This window comes from Vanacampus margaritifer, chromosome 11, assembly GCF_051991255.1.
Source record: "Vanacampus margaritifer isolate UIUO_Vmar chromosome 11, RoL_Vmar_1.0, whole genome shotgun sequence".
NCBI lineage: Eukaryota > Metazoa > Chordata > Actinopteri > Syngnathiformes > Syngnathidae > Vanacampus > Vanacampus margaritifer.
In genome coordinates this window covers 7,609,383-7,632,483 of record NC_135442.1, presented here as the reverse complement: position 1 = coordinate 7,632,483, position 23,101 = coordinate 7,609,383, and the positions used below count along the sequence as shown (strand labels likewise).

Here is a 23,101-nt window from a genome sequence, read left to right as displayed (position 1 = left end):
AAAAAATAAACTACATCTAATTATATTTCACAGGGAATGAAGTTTAAGGCAAGAGATATGAAACATGCAACTGTCAGATCTTGCTTAAAACCCCAAATTATCAAGTCTTTATTTAAAAAAAAAAAAAAAAAAAAGCTTCTAAAACAACATAAAACGTCAGAATTCAAACTACTGTCATGATTGACGGGACTTCTATGACAAAACTGAATTCATCTCACCTTATAATTACCTTGCACCGCCAGCATTAAAGTTAAACCTTTTTTATCCCCGTTGTTTTGAGGTTAGGAAAGTGAAAACAGTTTATTTTCACCATGTCAAAAGTTTACGGATTGCGCCGGACCCTGGAGGTGACTTCATCTCTCATAAAACATTTGAACAGCTCATTTCAAGTCAGCCCCGCACGTCACGCGTGCATAAAGAACGTTACGTTTCACGGCGTATTATTCCGGACGTTAGCTGGGCCGCGCTCGTACCGTGCATGTGCACGTCTGCGTACGTGTACGCATGCGGGTGTGTGTGGGCTACGAGAGCTGCGGCGTGATGAGTCCATCTTGGTGGAATGTGGAACCTGCCCAGATAAAGTCATGCATCCCTTAAGGCGCCGTTTCTGCTGACAATGATGCTGTGTTCTCCTTCATGTGCCGGCTAAACTGTTCTGGCATACTGCGGTACAACAGCGCTGATTAAAAATAGACTTAATAATATAATGACTAAAAGCATGGCAATTTATAGACTTAATAATATAATGACTGAAATCACGGCAATTTTGCAGGCTGTAATTCACAACAAAACATGTTGGCGCTTAAAGACGGGGTAATGCTGTGTTTATGCATAAGGCGGGACGCCATAGCTCCAAGCTCTAGCTGTCACTTATATATGGAGTTAATAAGGCTTTGAGATGAAAGTCATGGCTGCTTACATATACGCACACTTTTTTTACTGTGTGGGCCGCAATAGATACAATCTTAACCATTCCACTAAACCCCACAACCCTCGCTCCGATGCTTGCTTTAATTAACAACCTTCAAAAACGCAAACCCCAGCAACCAATATGAACCCACAAACCCTCCGACTGCAACTTGCTGCCAAAATTGCTAGTCACATAACGGTCAATGTAATTGCGTTGGTTTTTATAAACCGCAATGACTCCGATGCTTAAAGTGGTTTTATGTTCTGTGAATACGTTTGCTCATGGGTCATGTATGTGAAGACAATTTAAGTTACAGGAATTAGTTGAAACTATGGATTTCGTCAAAGAGTGGTCTTCACTCCAGTAGTCGTGCTTCAATTAATTGCTGCATCTAGCTGACGTATGCCGTATATAATGTGTCATCTGTAAAACCTCACAAATTTCTGGGAAAAAACTTTTTTTCAAATTTGCAAGAAAAAAAAATTACAGAGAAAAAAAATAATTTGCAAGAAAAATATTTATATGTTAATATTAATATACGAAATATAATATATGTAATATAATACATTAATATTTATATATAAAAACATTTATACGTATGCTGTCGTAGGACACGCAACACCTCGTCCAGACTATTTCGTTTTTTCCTCCGAAAAAGGCGGTGCCTCTTCAAAGTGTGAATGCGTACTATATGGTTCATCTCTGCTAAAGCAATTACTATCTCTGTATTACAAAACCCGACCGAAAAGCAATATAATCTAACAACTTCTTCCACCATAGGCATTTTGCACACTTGCTAATTGTAACTTGGCACAAACAACAAAATAGGTTACGTTTATTTTATTTTTTCGGATTATTACCCACCTCTAAAAAAAAACACACACATAAATCATAAACGGACACATAAATATGATAGCATAATAGGGCCACAAACATATATATATATATATATATATATATATATATAAAAATAGAAATAGAAATATATATATATATATATATATATAAATATAAATATAAATATATATATATAAATAGAAATATATATATATATATATATATATATAGAAATATATATATATATAAATAGAAATATATATATATATAAATAGAAATATATATATATATATATATATATATATATATATATATATAAATATATATATATATAAATAGAAATATATATATATATATATATATATATATATATATATATATATATTTATATATGTGTGGCTCTATTATGCTATCATATTTATGTGTCCACACAGATGAGTGTTTGTTTTTTGGTTGTTGTTTTTTTTTACACTGAACCAGTGTTACTCCAACACTGTATCATGTTAAAAAAAAAAAAAATTGGATTTTCACAGCAACTTTCCTTTATTTAAAAAAAAAAATCGTCTCTTTCTCTTTTAGATAAAGTGGTGATCTACTCAGAAAAAGATGAGTTTGACAAACTTCAGGCCTCGCCTCAGATGGCAGTGAAAAGGTAAAAGTCACTTCCCTCACAATACAGACACCAGAATTTTTAGTTAAGTACTTTCCCTCACCACTAATTAATTTTCATCTTGTCGTGACATTAATACCTGTTTATATAATTACATATTACAGGCGGAAGAGTGATGTAAATATTCCATTTACTAGTAATAGTTTCCTGTGTGCATGTGTGTCACAACACGACCCCCCCCCACCCCAGAAAAAGTTTGAAATAGTTTTATACAACATGTGTTTATAATTTAGCCACCACAGAACAAGTCTGTGCAGCAGCAATATTGTTGATGCTGGCAGTTGGTGAGTCTTTCGCGGGTGCGAGGTACACGACACCTCGTAAACACCGAGAGGTGAACAGTAAGGGGCATGCTGATTCAGGTGTTTGGCGTTATTTATTTCAGGCTTCACTTAAAACCGCCATAATCCGATAAATGGGCTTGATAAACAACAGGACGGCTATTCTCCATTTTCGATGCCGTTGAAGTGACACGTAAGCAGTGATTATGAACAAAAAGGAACGGCTTGATTTAAAGCTAACTCTGTTTTATGCTTGGCTATTTTTTAAAGTCATTCAAACTTCTCTGGGGTGCGTCAAATTTAGATTTAGATTTAGATTTAGTTTTGTATAGGTTAGTTTTGTTGAGCGCCCTGAAACAAGTCAACTGCTCTTATAAGTGAAACATCCAAATTATTTTGGAGGTCATTTTTAAAAGATAAACGACTGCATATTGTTGCAGTGAAAACGACGCCTCGTCAGAAAATGAGCAACTGTTGAGTCGCAGCATTGACAGCGACGAGGAGGCGACGCTAGAGAAGCAGGGCTCCGCCGAGACAAACGAGCCGACCCCCAATTTGGGCCTCATCAATATGGGGAACAAGCCGGACCTCTGTCTGCTCACTCTGGGCGCCCTGGACCCAGATCAGGCCTGCAACGGGACCGCCAACGTCGCCGCTAGCCCCAACAGCAATCTCCCCAGTCCCGGCCACATGGGCAGTGTCAACCACATCTCCAGCGCGAACCACATCAGCAATGCGACCGCAATCAACAACAGCAATAAAAACCCAGGGGTAGGAATGTGGATCTTTGAAATATATGCTATACATTTATGATTATAAACCGATCTGCAGTTCTGGATCATCTGGCTCACATAGTGTTTCCTTTTCTTTTTTTTTTCTACTACACAGATGTTACAGAGTCGCAGGAAAAAGATCCTGGATCTGTACGCTAAAACGTGCAATGTGACAGACGGTACGTTCCTCTCAAAATGCTCAAAATTATGACTGATCAAGATCTGTGCACCAAATGAACACAAACCTTCACAGATAATGTTTCACTAATCAACATGGTAACGAACCGGTAGAAAATCACCGTTGATTTGTAACATCAATGAGGACAATCAGGACAATAACAGTAACAACTACTGTACTTCTATCTCCACAAATAAGCTTGGTTACCGGTAGCATCTACCGTCATTACGTCGGCCCATCATTGACGGATAATTCCAGACGCGAAGCCTTGAAAAAATACATGCATTGAGAAGGACTGTCTGTACTGACCCGGATTGACGGGTTTAAACCTTCTTGAGTCGATAATCAGTGAGGCTTCGCGTCATTAAGCACTTGCAAAGCATTGAGCATCCGTCAATGATGGGCCGACGTAACGACGGAAGAGCCTACCTTTGCTAAATAGTATGGGTGTAACAAAAACTGTTTTTTTTTTCTTTTGTTTTTCTGGAGAGCTCAGTATTGTTCATTCGGTAATTTTACCGATTTGACATGTCATCATCATTGCTCTCTTTTTTTTGTATGTGGGTGAGTATGTGTATGTGCGTGTATTCATTAGTTCACCTAAAACCTATTAAAAAAATCCCATACCGTTCACCTAAACCGAACACTTCCAGCCAGAGTCGTGAGGCCGTCAGGAGACCCGAGGAAGGACCAAAGGAAAGAAAGGAAAGTGAAATCCAGCACCGACCAGACACCACCCACCAGGACAAAAACTGTTTTAAAGCAAAGCATTTTGGGGGATTTAGAAGATCCCAGTGCAACCGAATAGTTCCACTTTGAAATACCGAGATACGCATCGAATCGTTTTTTTATTGGAGGGATGTATCTTGAAATGGCAAATCAAAATGCCAAGAAATAAGTCATCGCATCATAGCCTCTCGAATTGAGCCTTAACATATTGAATTGAATCAAAATCTAACCAAACAAAATCATTCCACTTTCAAATCGAATCGTCCTTGAATTGTTTCGCACACTATGTATTGAAAACCGCATCGAATCGTCTTTTGTGGAGAGATGTACATCCCTACTCAATAGCCCATAAGTGTGGATATTATTGTCCAGAGTCAGCTGGCATAGACTTTAATGAGGAAAAGCCGTAACGAAAATGGATGCCAAACCAACCAAACTTGACCGCAAACTATGACTAATAGTGTGTATGCTTGTGTCCTCTTGCGTCTCATCAGGCCTGAGCCCCACAGAACTTCCCTTCGACTGCCTGGAGAAAGCCAGCCGCATGCTGAGCTCCTCCTACAGCAGCGAGGCCGCCGTGGTCAAGACATGGAGGCACCTGGCCGAGAGCTTCGGCCTGAAGCGGGACGAGATCGGCGGCATGAGCGACGGCTTGCAACTCTTCGAGAGGGTGAGCACGGCGGGATACAGCATCCCCGACCTGCTCATCCGCCTGGTCCAGATCGAGAGGCTGGATGCCGTCGAGTCGCTGTGCTCGGACGTTCTGGGGGGCAACGACATGGCGGCGGCGGCTGGCGGCCGGCAGGGCATCAGCAGTTTTCATAGCCAGCTGGCGTGCCCGTCACCGTGTCAGCCGTCCTCTCAACGCTGCGCGAGTGTCTAAGACCTCTGAGCAGCAACACAGACTGGACTGTACCCTTCCTCATCACATGAAGAACATGGTCGACCTCAGTGGATTTTCCACTAAGTCAAGAAGCTACATATCAAAAATAGTTTATTTCAGACTGGCCATGGAATTTGAGTACTTTCTGATTGTTAAGATATTTTTCAGTTTCAATATTTGTATGCTTCCAATTTTGTAGGAAGCCAAACACCTTTGAGATGAACTACAGACATTGTGAGCCAGGTCGTCTCTCAGGTTCAAAATCAATCACCTCTGACCTTCTGGAAGAATGTCACCCTCCAACATTTTGTTGAAAAGTCTTGACAAATGTTTGGAAGTTGTTAGTTTAAGAAAGAGTTCCTTTATTTTTGCTAGGTAAATCGTTGTGCTGGATTAGAATTGCTCAAGTAATCCAGTTAGGATGCTAACTCCCGTCACGCAACTCTATATTTAAAGATCACTTTAAAATAGTGGTGCAACCAATCACAACAAGTCACGGATCGGATAACGGATTTGAGTCACGGATCAGATCGTTTTTCTGATCAGTCAAAAAAAAGAAGATTGATAGTACTTTGGGCTTTCCCATTAAATATATTAAAAAATCTGTTCAAAATGTCTAATAGCGGTGTAGGATTTAGTGTCTCCGTTTGTTTTGTAAAACGCCTTTTCCAATTAAATAAAAACAACAACAAACCAATACAAAATGTCTAATAGAGCCATTTAGGGTTTAGGAACACAACTTTTAAGTGCAATATGAGGCAGAAACATTCTCATTTTTACATAGTTCATGTGTAAAATAAGGTACTAATGGGTTAAAGTTGTGTTCCTAGAATCTAAACAGCTAAGTTTGACATTTTGAGCTGAATGTTTTTCTTTCTTTTTTTTTTTGTTTTAAGTGTTTTATAAAATAAATGAAGACAAGTTCTATTTATCTCTTTTTTTTTCAAATAATGAAAAGATCTCAACGTGCATTTTAAGGCACTTCTTAAATGAATTACAAAGTAGCCTTGGTCCAGAATATTGAAAAAGAATTAAAGTAAGCTGTCAAACTTACTTATCAGCCGGCAGCCAGACACTCAGACAGTCGTCGTTGCTCATGCTAACAGGTAGCCGCTAGCTACTTACGTCCGAGACTTCTGCCATGCCATAACAATGACAGCGTAATTAATTAGCGGTTGAATATGTGTTTGGGATAGCGTTGTGTTGATGTTGGTCGCAACTACAATGTCAATCAACTACGATAAAGTAAGGTCTAAAAGGGAAGGGTTAGCCATCGCGCCACGACGTGGGCGAACTTCAAAGTAACAGTGCATTGAGGCTATTTGCTTTGCTGTCAATGTATTTGGTCAACTTTATTTTGAAGTTAGAATTAGCGTGTTTCAGCTTCCTTGACATCGGGCGTGATCCGAACCGTGGGACCTGATCCGAACCGACCGCGGATCAATGAAGATCCGTTGCACCACTACTTTAAAACACCCACCTCTGTTTTCTTAAGATGGAACCCAGGTGGAGCAGATACAATGAAAACAGCAGGGGCCCCAGAATTGAACCCTGAGGAACACCATACGCGTTATCGCAAATCATATGAGTCGGGTTTGTGTCATGACCTCCGCCCAAATCTTGGAACTGACCCCTGTTGTTTGATCGAAACCCAGGTTAAGAACCACTGCTATCTGGATTTGAATCTGAATTGTTGCCAATAATTAGCATAAGAGAGAGAGTAAGCTATATAGCTTTCCTGGAAGCTTTTTGTACAGGAAGACTTCACCAACTCGTACGTACATTTCCACATATAGTCACAGATTTACACACACTTCAAGCACGTGCCTTTACAGCTCCAGACACGTACCAAACATTCATCTTTCACCAACGACTTCCTCTTCAACACCCTTGTCTGTGACCCCAACCCAACTTCTACCCCGCTTCATAACTTTTCCTTCCCTATTGTACCTCAATGCTGCAGTTTAGTGCGGCCACCAGATTTAATTATTGGGTGTTGTTGTAACTCCCCAGCGCCCCTAATAATTTAAAGTGTTGTGGTTTATGCAACCGGTGCAAAGTGCCTTTGATTTCCACCACCCATTTAAGCAGTTAGGGCCAATTAGCCAGTGAAAGTCCAGTGGAAAAGTTGTAAAGAAAACAAACTAACTAACCCCGCAGAGCCATTTAAGAGATTGTTTTAAAAAGGAAAATGTATATAAACTGTTATTGTGGCCACACGATTGGCAAATTGGAGGGCAAGAACACAAGATTGATCGGTCTCAAACTGAAAAACAAAAAAAACAAAAACAAGATTGTGTTTCTTGATTGTTCTTGTGTAAAGGTGATCTTAGAATAGTGCAAGAAAACAGCCTTGCTGTTAAAGTGCCCGTCCACCTATTGTTGAGGAAATGCAGACGATATTTGAATCCTACAAGCACAGAACTGAAAAAAAAAACAATGCTTGATTTGATTCCTTGAGTGAGCATCAGAATCATATCAGTGAATCAGAAGCACAAGTTGAAGAATCAACTCCACTTTGTAACACTTTCTATTTCATATTCGACATTGCGACAGCTGGGGCTGGACTCCATCACTCTAAATGAATCCGCGCATATTTGTTTGTCACAAATAAATGAAAACCTCAACTTTTAAATATATTGCCTTGTTAGAGCTACGCCATCTTGGCGAAATCCAGTTTAATTCGACACAGGCCGAACATTTTTATGGTGCTGTTTGCTGAGTTGTTCCTAAATGATCTAATTGTTGGAATGGATAAAACTGGAGAGTTCCCCACACAGCTGTTTTTCGACAGGCAACATCTTACTTGTTCTATGTCAGTCCTGAAGAGACATGAATGGGATACCTAAGTAGCAGCAGCCGTGTAGCAGAGTAGGAGAACATATGGAAAGACGCTCACTTTCATCACAGAACCTAAGTGTGACTGTATATATAACTTATTATTGTACATAATGTATACTTTAATAAAGATGTATTGCAAAAATGCTTTATTTGTGACTATTTCACTTGTTAGACATCCAATTTAACATATTTCCATGTAGTAAAATACCAAAGATGTTTTGTCATGACACAATTGGACTATGGATGTTGCAAAGCAAGGAGAGTAACCTCAAATTATTCGATATTACGTTATGCTAATAGCTTAGTAGCCTCAGACATATTTGAACAAATTCAAAAAATGTGTCAAAGAGATTAGTTGCCTTAATTCCTTCACTGATAACCATGAACTGGATGACTCAGAATCTACAGCCTACAGTCAGAAAGAATAAAAACGACAATTTTTGGTAAGCAGATCGTTTTGTGTGTTTTTTTTTTTGTTGCTATAATGACTTTCCAAACATCACAATATGATATTATCACGATATTGTGGGGAGGTTGGCGATATTAACTAAAGGTCACAATATTGTAAAAAAAAAAAAAAAAAAAAGCTCATACTTTTAAAAAAAAAAATCACAATATTGTGCTTTTGTGCATAACAGCAATGCATATAAACATAATTGAATCGAACCAAATCGTTACATTTGAAAATGGTTACATCCTTGAATTGTATCGTACCCAGTATAAATAGCGATGCACACCCACAGAGATTAGTACATAAAATCTTAAAAAGTTGAATACATCTCTTTTATTGGATCTGATTAGATTGTGCAGGCATCTAATAAACTGTATTGTAAGTGTCAAACAATTGTAACCAATTGAGTCAGCACATACGGGTCGATTAATAATTTCGAAACATTGAATGGAAAACCACTTATCGCACTTTCTGGTTGATTCCCTCGACTTGTACTTATCGTTGATTACATTTGACACATTAACCAGCCAATTCATTTTAATCGTTTTGACTGCAGGCAGGATGAGAGTAGTCGACCATGTTTTCATACAGATAGGATTCGACATGCTCCAATCTGTGTTGATCGCACAAACTGCAGCGTTGCCTGTTAGATGGCGGAGGGTACAGAACCTTTGCCTGCAGCCTGACCCCAAAATAGCATGTATGAGCACATTTTGATAATTACTTAGTTAGAAAATTGGTTGTCTTTATTTAAAATAATTTTTTTTTAATTTCTAGGAGGCAGAATTTTTCCTCCGCGTGTTCGTTTTCTTTCGGGTAGTGAGAATGTTGGTTATCCGAATGCAGGCTGGAGATCGATGAACAGTTACTTCGAAGCTTTTATTTCTACAGAATATTCCGGGCACAAGTGAGTTCCAGACAATGGCTGCCGTCTCTCACAAGTACCAAGATTACAGTTACTTACAACATTCTTATACAATCTTGAAGGGCGGTACCACAAAGCCCCCAGCAAACAGCCCACCCGGAGTTCACCGGACATGAGATAAGAATTTAAAGACATCATTCAAACACATTGATTTCAACCACAGACAATGGCCCATTGTTGTGGAATAGACGAGGTTTTTCAGACATGCCGAAACCTGGCAGAAAATGCGATAACACTCACAAAGATACATCCGCAGAATACAGCTCTACTGAGGAAATAAGGAAATTAAAACAGTTATGACTAAATCTGGGCAGAAGACCCTCTTTATAATCAACATGCAGTAAATGTTTTTTCGATTAGTTAAACTGCCTTGCTTGAGGTTGTTGTGATGTGTCTGATCTTAGAATGCCTCAATTTAGCAGAGCAGGCCAAGAGTGAGACTCTTTGGGAGGGTATTGGGAGCTTAAATCGGGATGAAACGAGCGCGATAGATTTCTTTGGAGGTCAGTCTGCTTCGAATAAAAGGCCATTTTGCCGACTTGATATTTCTCATATGCTCTTTATGAGTCCCAAAGTGGACAGTGAGGCCAATTTTTTATACTGAAGGCTTTAAAGTTGCCAACCAGAGACTAAAGTTATTTGGAAGGTTTTGTAAAAAAAAAAGAAAAAAAAGAAAAAGCTTCAGTGCAGCTAACAATCTGCGTATTGTAAGGCAAAGCGGTGTGATGCTCCACACACTGCCCCATTTAGAGTCTGGTACATTAGGAGAACATCCATGTGCTCTTTGCATTACTTCAGCAGCATTGCACACTGCGGCTGTTGGAAGTAATATATATTTTGTGGTCTGCCACGTCAAACTGCTGATTGTCTTGACTTTATGGCTCAGCCCAAGTGGAACCGCTAATGCTTCTCCCCCAACAACCAAATAACACTTTAATGAGCTTAACCAGCCAGACCGGTGGTGGGGGGGAGCTCTTTAGGGCAATTTACAGGATATTTTGACGACAGGAAAAAAAAAACATAAATCACTATCAGTGCATAAAGTCGTGTGGGTGATGCATAGCAGGGTAGTTTGGCAGTTATATGTTAGGGAACGTGCACCAGACAACGGGGAAGCAGTCAGGAAGTAAATGATTTTGTCATTGACAGTTTCCAGAGAAGGCAGACCTTTAAAGTCCTTAAAGAAGTACTTTTCTAACACAGATTCCCTTTCATATTAAGGTGAGATGTTAACAAATTAAATACACAGAGGTTAATGTAATCACAATGGAGTGTTTAACTGTCAACACATTTCTGAGGCAAGCGTTCCGATAGGGACTGATTAACCCCGGAGAACCCAAGAACCCTTTTCTTCTTTGGAAAATTATGAATTATACATTAAATGACTGCTATAAGTTCACTGAACACCAAAATCTATGTTTTTTCAATTTTAACCCTTTTTTTTAACGAGCTCAGAGTTGCTAATTCTAGGCATTCTGCAACATGATATGATATAGATTTTAAAAAACACACACACAATTTTACCATCTGATGGTTTGCTGAGAAGATGGTTTTGTTTGGATTGATTTCCAGCTCAACAAAACAGCATGTTGCCAGCCATCTTGTCACCACCACTCTGGCTCATGTAAGTGCAATATTCATCCACTAGATGGCCCCATGCAAGGGTCAGAAGTGGCACTCTGGACTTTTGAAGTTAAATTTGGAAAAAAAAAAAAAAAGGTCTTTGTTATTTGAGTAGCAGAATTTGTAGGGGCCAAATTTGACCCCGTGGGTTCTCCAGGCTTTTATATACAAACTAGATGAAGCAGTTTCTGGAGAAATTGCGTGCGAATGCTGAAATCCTAAATGAAGAAATATAGACACGTGGAATCATACTGAACAAGGTGGAATGCTGTTAAAAGATATGGAATTATTGTCACTGTATTTCATAACCTTCCTCTAAATTTGGTTGTATCGGTAATAAGTCTGATGTAGATTTGTTCTGTTAATACTTACAATGACTTGGCACATGGCAAATAATTAGTCGGCACCGTCAGAGATAAATAAATTTAAAAAATCCTCCCTGCAATGCTCGTCCAAAAGAAGAAACATTTATCGTCCTCAGTGTAGTTGCCATTGAATCAAACAAGAGCTGAGCAAACCTGCTGCACACATTGGCAAGAAATAGAATCCACACATTGAAAAGGCTTTGAGCCTCGAGAAATGATGGTAGGGGGGATCTATATGATATAATGTGAGGGGAGGTGAGGACATAGCCAGAAAGATCAGGGGCCAACTTTGGATGGAGATAAAACGCAAGTATTCTTTAGATTGTAGAATTCAATGTGATGTATGCAATGTGTACAATATGTTTTGGTTGTTGTAAATGTTGAAGGGAACCAGCTCACATCTGCAGCAGAAGATAAATAATGTCACGGAGCTTTTAACTACTCTATTGCAAAACACAGGAAAAGAGGAGTCATTGGCTAAAGTAGCAAATATTATAAGAATATATGAACTTCTAAGGTTGGGCATAAATTATCACTGGGAAATATTTCCACCTAAAATAGTCTTCATATTAAAAAGATCAATCAATATTTTTGACTTTAAACCTGAAACTTCATAAAAGTGCATTTTTTTTTTTTTTTCATTGAGAGCGCTTTGAACAGGAGATTTGGTGGTGACTTGTGTCTTCAAATTGTTGCTCATCAAAAACGTGTGTCTCTGCACCTCAGTCTTTATGACATCAGTCACGTGCAGGAAGATACAAGGCGTTTTTAAAGACCAGACTCACCTGGGGAAAAAAAACTTTGTAAAATTGTTAAATTAAGCTGAATATGGGGGGGTTGTAAAAAAACGGAGTTTTGGACAATGTCCTCTTTTGGAATGACCTGTATCTTCTTGTAAGTTCTCCCTGAGACTTCATGAAAAAAAAAACAGGGACATCTTGGAATAAGAAACCTATAGCTGAAACTTTCCTTAACTTGAGCAGCATGGCAAACAGATATATCATGCAACACATTATAGAACACATACTTGGTAGAACGGCCATTCCTCAAAATTCATTCTAGTGCCTGCTGTCAGTTACTGTTGTTATACAACTCCCCAAAATAGGAACAATGTGCCTACTGTGATATTCATCAAATATAACTGCCGAAAAAAAACAAATCCAATGTGACATGGAACCAGTAGGCTTCTCCTTTAAAATATGGATGGAACTAATAAATCAGAACCGAACGAGACAGCTGCGATCCAAAACGTATGTCAAGAAAAAGCTCTAGAGCTGCTATTGGTTAATCTCTTCACCCTTTCAGGTACCTCGTACCTTTGATTCAGCTGGCTCCCATGACATACAATATTCTACCCTTTCTCCACTGATGTGGCTCTACCGGTCAGATTTGATATTTTTGACTTAAAGGCTTAAAGCACATATGTTGCAGCCATAGTGGATCATCTTGATTCCAGTCGAACATGTGTGTTGACTGACAACCCGAAAGACATGAAGTAGGGTGGCAAGACTCGAGACGGGTTTTCAAGAGCAGACATTAAAGTCCAAAGTCAAGCGGCGAGGGCCGATTTGTAACCTGAAGAACATTGGATGGGAAGATACCTGGCATGTGCAAAATAAATAAATAAACAAATAAATCCATGTTGCTATTTTCCAAAATGAAAACGGTGAAACTATTTAACAAAATGACAGTGGTTACCAAAGCCGACTCTCAGTTATGAGGCCGTGGGTTCAAACCAGGACTTCCTGTGTACAGTTTAAAACGTTCTGCCCTTGCTTGGATTATTTTTCTCTTGGTATTGTGATTGCCAAAAACATGCTTGTGTTCGGTTCACTGAAGATGTTAAATCACGTGTGTCAAACTCAAGGTCCAGGGGCCAAATCTGTGGCCCGTGAAACAAAATTAAGGGTGTCGACTTTCATGACTCTTGCTAAAATATTCTGAAACAACATTTATAATTGTCATATGTAATAAATAGTTGAGCAAACTATTATTCTTGACTTCTGATTTCAAAACTATCCATCCATTTTCTTTACCGCTTGTCCTCACAAGGGTCGCGGGGGTTGCTGGAGCCTATCCCAGCTGGCTTCGGGCAGTAGGCGGGGTACACCCTGAACTGGTTGCCAGTCAATTGCAGGGCACACAGAGACGAACGATTTCAAAACTAGTTATCCATCATTTTTTAATGTAATAATAAGAGGAGGCGATTAAACATTTCCATAGTTTCTCTAACGTTAGTTGACATAATCACCTTGTTCAAATTTCCTGTCTCACTGCAATCAAATTTCAAGTAAACGATGTGATCCCAGTGTAATTTCAGTTTTTTAAAAAATGGCCTTTGTGTTGTCTATAAAAATAAAACCCAAATAATAAACTCAAATAATAGATGGCTCCTATACAATTTTATAAACGTAGTAGTTTCCCTACAATAAACAAAATAGAGGTTATACCGCAATTACAGAAAAGGTAAAAGACAAAATCTGTCTGTAAGGAGTTCTGATTGGTAAGGTGAATCCTCCTTGATTGTCTTTTCAGCCTTATCCGTGAACTGTTGAAACAGTGAATGATGTCAACACTGTCTCAAAAAGTCTCTCAATGGCTTCCAGCCACAACTAAACAAAAGCACTGCCACAGCGTCATCTTCTGGCCATAGTAAAAACTGCTCAATATGCAGTTCTGGCAAAATAATGTGTTGAAAAGAATTTCTCTTTCTCCCACGCCTAATTTATTGTGAGACTAAAATGCTGTAAATTGTTGTGTTCATCATCAGGCGCACATGAATACATCATCAATGTATGTTGTCTTTATCATTATTTTATCACAATAAAAATAAAAATAAAAACTTCATATCATAATGAGCTCAACGGGCTTGTGGCATGTTTTGTTGTCTGATATTATATCAAATTATGCACCTTGAAAATATTTGTGATGACAGTATCTGTTGTTTCAGCACGACGCACCTCTCTTGTAGGTGGAGTCGCAGGTCTCAGATCCTCATCGGGATCATGGTGACTCCCGTTACTGCCAAATCTGGCGTCAATAGGGCAACAATTCAGAAAACGTAGATCTCCATCAAGGTGTGCCACCTGCAAAATCAAATCACACCTTAAAATGTTACCTTGGAACTAGAAGACATTTTACCTACGTTTAGCTGTTGTGATCCTATATGAGCACAACAAATTAAAACCTGGATCAGATCCAGATCCAACTAGGTTTACATATTGTAACTGTCATCAAACTAGAATAAAATCATACTTGAGAATTGTTAGGCAGGCATGCAATCTAGTACAAGTATTCATCCACTGTGCTGCCCTTGAATTGCCTTTTAAACAAGTATTTGAAACAGACATTGGGAACAAACAAACAAAAGCTAAATTTCTATCCTTGACTCAAAAATGTCAACAAATGAAAAATAAATAAAAATCCAGGTCTAGGTACCCTTTAAAAAGTCACAACATATTACTAGGACGTAGGAGAGGGGCTTGACTTTTTATTCTTTTCTTTTTTTTATGACTGGTTATTTTATTTTACGTTAGCAATATTGTTAGCCGCTTGGATGAATTCTAACACTTGAATTATTGAGCCCAAGTTCAGTAGAGACATTCTCGTAGTGACATTCAAGACAACATTTTCCAACAAGTGGTAAAGAAAGGAAAACGGAAAGGAATAGATGGATGGATAACAACCAACCTGCTCCGTTTTCGACTGTTGAGTTCTGCTTTTTTGTAGAAGATCGCCAGCTGCGTTAGGTTAGTAACCTTTTTTTATAATTTTTTTTATAAATACACTTCCGGTGTTAGCTTTATTTTGAAACTTAATGTCCAGTTTTTACCTCACTTATGCAGACTTTTTTCCAGTGACACGAGCCAGAATAGTGGTTCACGTCTGAATTACATTGGTTTCAGTTGAATTAAGCACAAAAAATACAAGATTAACAAATTATGTTTAAATTAAACCATTCTTGAACACATGGCTGAATTTAAACGCACCTAATTATTTTTATTTTTTTTTGTAATTCTAGCAAGCTGCCAGAGGGTGTCAGTGTTTCCTTAATGTTGACTCTCGGCACGCCAGTGCGCAGTGCTGCGTAACAACCAATTTAAACATCAATTACTGAGCATTTCCGTAGCAACATTTCTGTCAACTAGTCAAATCAAGTCAAGTTTATCTTTATTGCGCCACAAATTTGATCTAAAGGCACTTTACTCTAGAACCATACTCCAACCAATTGAACCCTGCATGAGCAATGGGTAACAAAAGCACTGGAAAACTCTTTTTAGTTTAAGGCATTGATTGTCAAACTTTTTTCTTTTTTATTTATTTATTTATTTATTTTTACAAAGTATCAACTTAAAAAATAATTGACTGTGCGATCAATATATATATATATATATATATATATATATATATATATATATATATATATATATATAGCATGATCAAAAGCCAGATGGGGGTTTCATTTCTAAAAAGCAAATTTAAAATATTTATCACAAGCCATTGTAACATTATGATAGCTTGACCGTAAATACAAAAAAAACGATACTTATAGCCTATATGAAATAATGATTCCATTGAAATTTATTGCACATGTAAGTGAAATTAAATTTGTATGTAAATGAAATTTTTTATTTTATTTTATTTTTTTAAACTATCACAAATACTGGCTGTATTTTTTAAGGCACGGACACCAACTACTGGGGTAATTGTCCGAGTGTTTCTGTTAGATGTTAAACCTGCCATTTAGTTAATTAGTTCTTACACTCTTCATTATTGTGGCAGTATTTGCATCTACCAACCCATCTATTGTTGACAATTTTGTTTAGACTTAGTAGGAGTCCAATTTTAATACATAATATTAAGATGATGACCAAACGAGGTCAAGGTTTGCTCATAGTCTCTTGTCTAGAAAATTGTGTGTGCGTGTGCGTGCGTGCGTGCGTGTGCGTCAAGTGATCAAGTGTGAGCAAACATCTTCTTGTGCCTCCTGTTTACTGACGAATAAGACAAACACATACGATGTGGCCCAGGGGACATAACAGACAAAAGCAATCAAGTCCCATCATTGAATTAATAGCATACTGTTATGTTGTAATGCTGAAGCAATTATCCTCTCTCTCATGATGACAACAAAAAAAACATGCACACACAACTAGTCTTCCACACACACAATTACAGTGGCAATGGCAAAGCACTGCTGAGAAAATGATTGCTTTTCAATTGGCATGACTCTCTTCCGCCACAGAGCAGCAGTATGTATGCTAATACAGATTTAAGGGCTTCAGAGGGGCCCCGGAGCAATTACTCTGCCTCAGAAGACTGGGAAAGATACAGAAACATTTTTATGAGTGTTTCAATATTAAAGACTATTGTTTTGCACATGGCGGGGACACACTGGGAAGTAAACTGCACAAAAAATAATAATAATATAATAAAAAAAAAAAATATTAAAAAAATGTAAAAAGCCAAAAATTGATAGAAAGTGATAAAATACAGAGAACAAAGTGAAGGTGGAACCACCTGCAGGCTGAACAAACCGCCGATATGAAAATCTGTTGTGAGCACCTGTGAGACAACGTGATACAGGTGGAAGCACAAGAACACATCAGTGAAAACAAATACAGGTTCCACAATACTACAAAAAAAAAGTCCAACTGTAGTGTGATGCTTTCGGTTTAGAAAGCTATGTAAACACACTGAACACTAGTTTTTATTTGATTGTAACGTATGCCATCTTGAGATAAACGCAAAATTGCACTATTGCTATTGTAGTGCGCTTTATTAATCATGCAATCAACGTGATTAAATCCTTGATTCATCCCCATAATAACTACAGTATAACCCTTTTACTGGATTCATTTCGAGAGATTTAATTGGCTACATTAATATTTTAGTGTTTACCCTTAACACACTGTGCAGGGCCTTTGGGGTTTTGGAAATTTATTGAGAGAAAAAGTACAAAAAAATCCTCCCTTGCTTACCCACTGGCTCCCTTTTTTTGAGGGAGGGGGCGGAGACATTTGAACAAAAAAAAAATACATTAAAATTACTCTATTCAAATGTTTACATATTAATTATCCTATCATGGAGAAGTAGCTGATAATAACAAAATACAAAGTCCAACAGATGGAAAAATTTTGTAACTTGATCAAGATTCTTAATCCATTAGTCATGAAAATTATCCATGGGGCTGTGCCCGATTCCAATTTACATCAAAAAGCATGGATGACTTTCTTTAATTTTTGAGTCAGAATCTATTCATCATTAATCTAATATATAAGATCTACTGTGTAACCGTTAAATCAGCCATGGAAGGCGCTGAATATACGATCACATTCCCTGATACAGAAGTTTGACCTCAACCCCTACGCACAATGCATTCCTGTATGTGCGTGTATGTGTGTGCATGTCAGTACACGCGAATGTGCAAATTGAGCAAAGAGGGGGGAAAAGACACTTTTTCCATTGTAAAAGCATGTATTTAACATCTGAGGACACATCCGTAGTTCTTTACAAGGTCTTGATATTAAATTGAAAACAATGCTAACTCGCTAAGCGCTAAGATGTATTAGTCAAACATTATTCATTCCGAATCGTGACCTACAAATTGTTCAGATTTTGAGACAATTTGTCCTGTAGGGAATTGAAAATTTTGCATTCCAGGGTTGAACTATTGCCATGATGCTATCATTCAAACCTTGCCAACGGTTTTAAAACTGCAAACTCTCCCTTTTTAAAAGAGAAACCGTGTCTGAACGTTTGACATGTTGTATTTTTTTTTTTTCTGGAGAGCTCAGTATTGTTCATTCGGTAATTTTACAGATTCAACATGTCATCATCATTGCTCTCCTTTTTTTTTTTTTGTATGTGAGTGATTATGTGTATGTGCGTGTGTGCGTGCGTGCGAGTGTGTGTGTATTCATTAGTTCACCTAAAACCTATTAAAAAAAATCCCATACCGTTCACCTAAACCGAACACTTCCAGACAGAGTCGTGAGGCCGTCGGGAGACCCGAGGAAGGACCAAAGGAAAATGTTGTATTTGATTGATGGACTATTTCCTGCTGGTGATGCACAGGAGACGCCATCGTCTGACACTTATTACCAGAACTGGCCTTGTAAGAGACTTGCAATGTTCACAAGACAATAAAGGACAAGGATCATGTGATACAGGACAGAGACACGAAGGACAGAGGAGATGGCGATATAGTAGAGACGACCATATCAGAGGGGACCTTCCTCAGCGACCCTGGCAGTGCTGTAATTCCTGCAGGATTGTGTCATGTGGGATGTTTCTGGGTCGTCTCTGGGCCCGGCGGCCCTTTTTTGGGAATGTCATGTTTTAACAACTCCAGCGCCTTTCTTATTCCCGCTTCTGAGGGACTGTCTGGAAGTTATGGAATGTGTGTAAGGCAGCAGGCCAGATGCTTGTATTAGGAAATAAACCGTCTGTCCAGTCTGATTGGCCACATATATAACACGCATGCAATGAGGGAGCACACTAGCACACCAACTTTGATAACATTTTGAGCAGACAAGGCTAATATTTTTACATCCAACCCTTTCTGAAGTACTTACGGAATGGCTACCAGAAACCGGAGGAGGAACCTTAGAGACGCGGTACAGTTAACGGACCATGAGTGTTCATATCTTCTGTGTTTATCTTACGGACCGAAGGAGGATGTGGAGGAGTGCGATGAAACACAACAACATAAAAGGAACGTAGCTGTTCCCTGAAGATGCAAACATAAACATAAACATCAGAGAAAAAAACAGTTGAACTTGTTTTTTATGATATGGTCGATGCAGCCCCACAATTTTTTTTAAAAAAGTATTCAGATGAATATTACATTTATAGAAAACAAATTAAGCAGCAAAATCTCCCTGTTTTTATCCATCTCAGGAAGCAGCCATTTTGTCACTTGCTGACGAGTGAAAATGACATCACAGTTTGTCAGGGCTCGGGTAACAATCAATCGTGACTCTGCTCGCGAACATGACATGACTGAACTCGGAAAACAGATGAGTTGTGATTGGTCATTACCTGAACCCTGCACAACTGTGATGTCATATGCAGTCACCAGCAATAATGACAAAATGGCCGCCTCTTGAGATAGATAAAAAAAAAAGGGGATTTTGCTGCATAATTCATATTCTACAAAAGTAATATTAATCAAAATGCCACGTTTAGACTATTGGGGGCTCAGAGAACATATTGTAAAGGAAATTTGGGAGTTTAGCGGATTAGCAGTAGACAATGTATGGATGAAGTAGCTGAGGTCTCTTCTTTGAGCAACTTTTATACTTACACGACCATTATTGTTGGAGAGGAGGATGAACATTTCATAAAAGATAAGTGAACAATGTAATAGATAAACAAAATGACAGGAGGAGGAGGAGTAATGGAAAGTATGAGCTCTAGAACATCCCGTCTAAGGACACTGGAATGAGTCAGTACAGTTTCTCCAACCATTCTTAAATTACATTTCCTTAGCTTGATTTTTTGTATTCTATTTGGATCAACATTTTTTTGCCACAGCATCTGCAGTCACAGCTGCTCACTGGCCTCAGAGGTCAGTGCATCCTTGACAATAAGTCTGCTATTGGGATTCATTCTGAACCCAATATGAAGATGCCTCACCGTGTTATTCCAGAGTTTTCAATTTAGTTCAGTTTATTTATATACCACTTTCCTTGGCAATAGTGCCAATGTAAAACCATGCAATTATTTCTTATTACTTCTATAATCACCATCAGGTTTGAATTGTGACGGAAGAAAAGAGCAGTCCTGAAACCTGGAATCCAACGAGCCAAACTCGTTGGCATGGATGTTCTATTGCACTCACTGTCACACACACACGCATTCATTTCCTGGTTCTGGAAATCCAGCAAACACTTTTATTTCAGCAAGTTGACCACAAAGGTCAGATCGTGCAATGCTTAGAGAAATATCAATAAACCCAAGAGTTAGATTACGGACCTTGTCAGGCTAAGTTAGCATGTTAAAAACCGTAGAAGGCCTCTAAAAATAATGGCAGTTTAAAAAAAAAAAATCAATAGGCTATCACGGCAAAATTTAATCATTGATTGAAATTATTTTGTAGTGCAGCAGCAACCTTTCGAGCTGATGCGGAGTATGTCGTTTAACAAAGGGTCAGTTCTCCTCCTGAGCTCATTTGCATTTTCCTTAGTCTGAGCAGCCCTTACTTCCACATGCACTCATACACACACACACATACACACGTTGGGGTGTGCGTAGGCAGATGGAATAGAGAGGAATCCCTGATAAACCAGCAGCCCGGCGGAGGGCATAGAGAGAGGAATGCCAGCTATGCCGGGCATTCACAACACTGTGTGGTATTACCAAACAAAGCCTTCTCTTCAACCACTTGTCAAAGACACTATTGTTGCGCGAGGGGTGAGCCTCTGTATCACACACACACATTCCTCATTGCACTCGACACAACACACTCATCTGTGCTTATGAATTATTACTTATACTGTAACTTCTTTAATTAGTCGCATTGTAAATGGGGTGGTACATCCGAAATATCATTGGTATTACAGTAAATGGAATGTGAATAATGATATGTTCCAACGCAAGTACAAAAAGGTAACGACATCAACCACACAGTTCTGGGGTTCCATATTCAAATCTTAGCTCTGGCCTTCCTGTTTGGAGTTTACATGCTTCAATTTTCTCCAGATACTCCGGCATCCTCACACATGCCAAATAGATACACTCTCAGTCGTCAATAGGTTTGTCTCTATGTGCCCTCTGATTGGCTAATGATCAGTCAGGGTGTACCTTGCCTCTCGCAACAACGTTAGCTAGCATGGATTCCGGCTCACCCACAACCCTGGATCAGCACTGTACAAAATGGGTTGATATTACGGCTTCCACTGTATATTTACAATAACATTTAACAGTTTTAATTGTCATTACAACCTTGACATGCTTACTTAGTACCCAATTGGACAGAAGTCAATGTAGCTAGCGCACACCGTTAGCGGCGCAAGTTTGCTAGCTACTAGGGGACTAAGGTGTCTTACTCAAGTGGATAACAACTGCTCATTCAAGCCAGAACATCAATCTTACCATGAGAGTGCGGGGAAGTTTATGCGTTTAACTTCATTGGAACCGTCTGCTCAGTTTGTGAAAGACGATTGACCGAGAGCCAACACTATTCACATACGTAGCATTTTTTACTCTTTCATGCCCAACATCAGTGACCTGAAAAATGTTGTTGTGACGGAAATGGCAGAAGAAGAAAAATCACAGACACACAAAACTATTATAGAAAGTCTAGCTATGTTCCACTTCTTGTAGGTTACGGGATGGTTATCAAAATAGTCTTATTAGTGGTGTACTGTACTTGCCAGTACGGTGCCCCATTGAGAATCACCTGGAAGAGGGTGGGAGCTAAAAAGGAAGCTCCCTGCTTACTGGCCAAACTGACAGCTCACACACACACACACACACTCCGAGGGGGGTTGACAGCGAGAGTGTTGCAGGGCTTTTCCTATAGGAGAGAAGAAAGCTGTCTGTTTGTGAGAGAGCGACAGCAAGTGTGTTGGCTTCTTCCTGTCGCTCTGACGTGCTCCTGACTGCTCCTGCCACCTGCACTTCCTCTACAAAAGACTCATAGGAAGGCAGACGTGACAGGGGGGCGGGACTCACATATGTCTTGTGTCTGAATTTGGCGAATGGTCCAGCAAGTGCCTGTCAATCACATGTCAAGGCAGGATGAGAGTTGAGCTGTAATTTGGGTCACTGGTCTGTATCAGAGTCAAGGATTTTTTTTTTTTTTTGAGAATTTGATTATGCCCCCAATGCGCAACGATAAGTGACTAACAACAACAAAAGTTAAAAAAATCACACAGTTTAATTGTGTGATGGGTGGGCAACCATTGCTGACATTCTCATGTGAGGGTAACGCTCTTCTCAGCCTTCATTCACCACTTGGGGGTCATCATCACTACATAGGAAGTTCCCAACTTGGCTTCCCAAGGTTGTAGTGACGGAAACCACTGAGCTGCTGGCCCTTGACAAGACGTCCTGCCGAGGAAGGGGCTCTCTGGTGGCGTGGTGCCTGGTTAGCGGAAAAAGCCCCTGACTGTAGGAGCCCGATGCAATAACAATGGAGAGACAGTAGAAGGTTGGCAGGGGAGCAAGGAATTACCTGCCAATTAGGCAAAGTTAATAGGAAGAATGATGGATGTCAACCTGTCAGAACCCGGGGAGGTTGGGAGATCAGCCGGATAAGCTTCATGTTATCCCTCAGATTACACTCTCTGCTGATACGCACGCATGCACACACACACTGAGATACAGGGACGTTCTGAACCCTAACACGTCGCTGTTAGGGTTTAGGCAAGCTTGTGAATGGAACAAAAATTATTTAATTAGATGTCAATTTGGACCCACAAGAGTGTTTGGGAGTGTTGATTAATAAAACAACTTCACTTCACTTTTTTAATAGGTTTTAGGTGAACTAATGAATACACACTCACACACGCACATACACATACTCACCCACATACAGAACATATAAAAAAAGAAGAAAAAAAAGGAGAGAGCAATGATGATGACATGTCAAATCGATAAAATTACCGAATGAACAATACTGAGCTCT

At 39.0% G+C, this 23,101-nt stretch overlaps 1 protein-coding gene and 1 long non-coding RNA gene across 4 annotated transcripts in view; one reads left to right on the top strand and one right to left on the bottom strand.

The window, feature by feature from the left end:
• The window catches only part of edar (ectodysplasin A receptor), a 31,578-nt gene extending 23,393 nt beyond the window's left edge, over positions 1 to 8,185 (top strand). The window contains exons 10-13 of the mRNA XM_077580373.1: positions 2,327 to 2,399; positions 3,139 to 3,469; positions 3,587 to 3,650; positions 4,873 to 8,185. Coding sequence (XP_077436499.1) covers positions 2,327 to 2,399; positions 3,139 to 3,469; positions 3,587 to 3,650; positions 4,873 to 5,261 — 857 coding nt within the window. The 3' untranslated portion in view covers positions 5,262 to 8,185. The remainder of the gene's footprint in view (positions 1 to 2,326; positions 2,400 to 3,138; positions 3,470 to 3,586; positions 3,651 to 4,872) is intronic.
• Positions 1 to 15,225, bottom strand: part of LOC144060648 (uncharacterized) — a 36,537-nt gene extending 21,312 nt beyond the window's left edge. For 2 of the 3 annotated variants that reach the window (XR_013295966.1, XR_013295968.1), the window contains exons 1-2: positions 15,157 to 15,225; positions 14,427 to 14,552 (exon numbers count right to left, since the gene is read on the bottom strand). This is a non-coding gene — a long non-coding RNA (uncharacterized LOC144060648). Of the gene's footprint in view, positions 1 to 14,378; positions 14,553 to 15,156 lie in introns of all 3 variants that reach the window. The other variant, XR_013295967.1, reaches the window with a different exon arrangement.
• Positions 15,226 to 23,101: the final 7,876 nt, after the last annotated feature.